Genomic DNA, 4,464 nt, shown 5'->3' on the forward strand with positions numbered 1-4,464 from the left:
TGACATAAACTAAGCGGTGTTTGATTAGACAATAGCCCGTGTTCGATCACAGACAATAGCTGTTTGATTAGACAATAGCTGTGTTCGATCACATAAACTAAGCGGTGTTTGATTACAGAATTATTATCCTATCAATCAACACGACTCAGTAATCATTTACATATTATGATTTAATCATTCAGGTAGATCAAGTAATATTATTAATTAATTATTTATGCATCAATCAGTAGGTACCATACACAAACACGACCAGCAACTGGGAAATGTGCGTGCGTGCGTGCGTGCGTGCGTGCGTGCGTGCGTGCGCCCCTCGAATGTTTCTACGCTACAAGTTAGAAAAGTCAAATGTTTACGCTTACCAAACTCAGAATCCTCTCGCTTGTCGAAGAAGAGTTTATTACCGACCCGCTGAAATAAGGGCAAGCGTTCATGATGGCCACCGATCATGTGAACAGTTACAATCGCACTTAACTGGTGCGACAGCGCACAGAAAAACAAAATCTAATCGCCACAATGTCTGCTACAAAACATTAACTGTTTGATTTTTACGACAAATACGGATAATTTCAACAAATATTTTTTCGAAGCAAAGAAAAGAAGTCCAAGCTCCGGTGACCTCCCCCTCCCCCATCTCGGGTGACACCAGCAGCACCACCTGTCACACACACACCTGTACGACGATGTCCCAGGAGTAGACCGAGCGAGCGCACGTCATCAGAGTAGCGACGATCGCATCCGTAGCGAACACGTTGCCTTCCGTCTTCGCCAGCTGTGAAGAAAGGAGAGACGCATCACGTCATTTCGAACCCCAGAGAACACGCCGCATTAAAAAACCATGGCCAATTCTACATCAGACACGTCCACACGGACACGACTCTGTACACAAACGACTCGGCGTAAACAAAAACAGGTCGCAAACGACAACGCCACACCCGCAGCACGATAATCGCACGGCGCGGCGATCGTGCAAGCGCGAGAGAGTTCCCTTGACCGCTGGCTACCGAAACGGGTCACAAAAACCGACGGCAACACCGCGCCCCGCTTTGCGATGTGGGGACGAGTGCACGGGGGTGCTTTGCCGGGGCCAGCTACCGAACCAGGTCACAGGTCGCAAAAGTCAACGAATTATATAGCCTCAGATTTAGGCAGACAGTTAACCAGTTTTTGTTTTAATAGATTGATGAATAAATATGGCCTTATCATCCTGATGTGCCACATACTATAATAATGATGGCCATTGGGGTGTGATATTATATAAATACTGCGCGTACGTAGAACAATGCGGTGCAGCTTCGTGATTTTAATGTTATATAAATAATCGGGTTATTTTAAACTAGTATTATAATTTTTATTTTTATTTTTATTTCGTTCCCACCCACTGTGCGGGTCGATCGTTCCGTGCAAGTCTGTCATTGGAGCACAAGCTATGGTTGCATGCCGCGCATTATCTGCTATATTACCCATCAATCAAACGAACAAGCGAACAAAGTCATTGATCATGCATTCATGATCGTGACAACGTGATCGTGCATCAATTACCTTCCTCTAGATCGTTTACGACACGGGCGATACTTCTACATCATTTACAACGAAATATAAGGGGGAGCGATTAAGGTTTGACAAACAATTTTACCGTGTTGTTGGGAAGATGTTCGGTGATTGTTGACGTAGAATGAATCGGACGTCGTAGAATGGTGTGCCTAATTGATGTGATTGTAATGTCACATTCAGGTGATAGCTGAAGTAGACTCCTGTGATTACGAATCGCTCATTTTTAGAATAGAGGCATACACTCGTAACGATCGTTAGTTGGATTATTGAGTGTCGTGCATGCACAATGATTGGTAACAATTTTGTTTAAAAAATGGTAAAAATTAATAGAACTAGGTGTAATTAAATCATGTATAGTGATGGAGCTCCACTCGCCTTAACCCTATTCACGGTAGGTGAGGCAGCTTGCTGGTGTATGTAGCTTAGCATGGGTGTGGAGTCTGTCTTGTTACCAACATACATAGTATATAGTATATATATATGTATATATGTATATATATACATATATAGTATATATATATATATATGTGTATATAGTATATATATATATATATAGTATATATATATATGTATAGTATTCCTCGGTTCCTTCGTTGGAACCTATGGTGATTTGCAACCTGATCTCGTACTGTGTTATTCTTCTACCCATCATTTTCGTTTGCGTACTTTTACGTGAATCTATAGTGAACCTAGTAACCCACTACCCCTCCGTAGGATCACCATTCCTTCATAAATTTAAGCATTTGAATGTACATGCAGATACGTGTACCACTTTGACCATGGTCGTGTTAAATACTGTGATATACCTCTGCAGAGATGCATGGTTTTGTGTACATGTCATATCTGTGTATCACTTTCACAAAAATAAACAAAAGCATAGCTTTCTTTGGATTTGCACAATTCCGTTGGGCAAAGAAGTCTGTAGTATTGTCATAATTATGTTTGCCTTTAAATCATCAGAACTTTGTAAAGAGTAAGGTGCAGATTTGTTTATACATGGTACTCGAACAAGATGAACTCATATAACAGCACACACCAACAATTCATGTACAGGCTGATAATTTCAAGTTTTATTCTCGTTCCTAATTCTCATACAATCTCTTTTTGAACAAATACTTTTTGCATACTCAAACCCCACAACAATGCGCCTAAATGTTGCTCAATAACATTTCACACAGACCACCTCTGTAAATGTTATGTGTATATATTTGTCGTATACGATTTGATGTATAATAATATTACAAATTTATACGACAGGCAGCCTTTCCCTAATCATGCAAACAAAAATATCCATACGCCTATTAATTATTTAGCTGAAACACTTGCATTGTAGCAAACCACAACGTTAATCAAGATGGAAAGTAGCAGAAATAACATTTATAAAATATATAAATATGCATTATCTCATAATTGATAACAACAACACATGCAACAAGAGATTTCCCATTTAGCATAAACCCTGCTGGTTACAATCCTAGACTGTAGTCTGGTATTATGGTTTCCCATGCACACTTCATCAATTCGCTAACATTCCGCCATTATTAACCTCACCCATTGAAGTCCAGAACTGGCACTAACAAACTCAACCAATATATACCCTCATGTTGCACGTATTATTGTTAATATTACTGGATGCAAGATTGTGATCAGACTTAACAAAGGGTCTTCATACGTAAGCAGAGATAAAATTCCGAATGATAAAAACCCTATAGTTTCCACAGCATAGAACACCGACGCCTGTTTTTTGTTGTTGTCAGTAAATCATACTTCCTGTGCTAGATGAACGAAGATCTAGTACATCTGTCCAGCCGGGGGCACGCGACGCTTCGCCCACTAATCTTCCACGGATCACTCGTCTTCATCCGCATCTGAAATGCACAAAATATTCTTGTCATCTGCTTGTTGTAAGCTACCTAGCCAACAACATGCCCCAGTAACGACACGGGTTATATATTTTTAGCTCTTGTACGTACGTATTTTTTTCATTTAGCTCATTATTCTTACTTTGTCTTTCGAGCAAAGAGCTGCCATCATGGAGACAATATGTAACGCTGTACTAATTGTTTCACGCTGAATAGCATTGTGTGATGTAACCAAAATTTGATGAACCCATATATGTGAAAGTTCACATTATGAATTGTAAATAGATAGATTAAGATAAAATATAAAATAATATAAAATAAGAAATAGCTTATAAATTAGATTATTATTATTATTATTAATAGATTCTCGTACTACGCTACCCGTGTGAATACGTGTGCACGTAACTATGGCTGAGAGGGTCTATGTCCCCCGGTGGACTGCCGGAATGTACCCTGGGTACAGTCCGGTATACCGGAACGTACCCTGGTACTATCTAATATGCCGGACCGTACCTCGCCTACTCCACTACCTAGGGAGTCTAGGGAGTCGCATACGCCTACTCCCTAACCCTAACCCTAACACCAACCCTAACCCTAACCATATCAAATAGTGACCAGGGTACGTTCCGGCAGTACCCTGGGGGACATAGACCCTATGAGCGTAACTATGTGTATGTTATCGATCGCATTCTGTACTCACCGTTATCATCATCGTCATCATCATCGTCATCGTCCTCATCCGAATCAAACGTGTTGTCAGGGATGTCGTAGATACGGATGACAGGCTGCAAAAAACACACACAGGCATGTCAAAATTGCAGTACGTTACGACACACACACGCATAAGGCATCAGTTTATTTTACTAATTACTAATCAATTACTAACTAATGATAATGATTAATTAGGTACTTTCCCCCCACCCCCCACGCCCGGTACCTTGTTTGGATCCTTGAGATGAGGTACTTTAGTAGTACAGCATTAGCAGCAGCACTGTTACAGCATATCACCCCACCACCACAACCACCACCACCAGCAGCAGCAGCACCAGCA

At 40.7% G+C, this 4,464-nt stretch overlaps 1 protein-coding gene across 1 annotated transcript in view; it reads right to left on the reverse strand.

The window, feature by feature from the left end:
- Window positions 1-2,599: 2,599 nt before the first annotated feature.
- The window catches only part of LOC106812160 (eukaryotic translation initiation factor 3 subunit D-like), a gene marked incomplete in the record, with an annotated part of 14,672 nt that continues 12,807 nt past the window's right edge, over window positions 2,600-4,464 (reverse strand). Inside the window, 3 exon segments of the mRNA XM_014815963.1 lie at window positions 2,600-3,419; window positions 4,114-4,198; window positions 4,351-4,376. Coding sequence (XP_014671449.1) covers window positions 3,400-3,419; window positions 4,114-4,198; window positions 4,351-4,376 — 131 coding nt within the window.

The sequence above is a fragment of the Priapulus caudatus genome, unplaced genomic scaffold, assembly GCF_000485595.1.
Source record: "Priapulus caudatus unplaced genomic scaffold, Priapulus_caudatus-5.0.1 Scaffold614, whole genome shotgun sequence".
Taxonomy (NCBI): domain Eukaryota; kingdom Metazoa; phylum Priapulida; class Priapulimorpha; order Priapulimorphida; family Priapulidae; genus Priapulus; species Priapulus caudatus.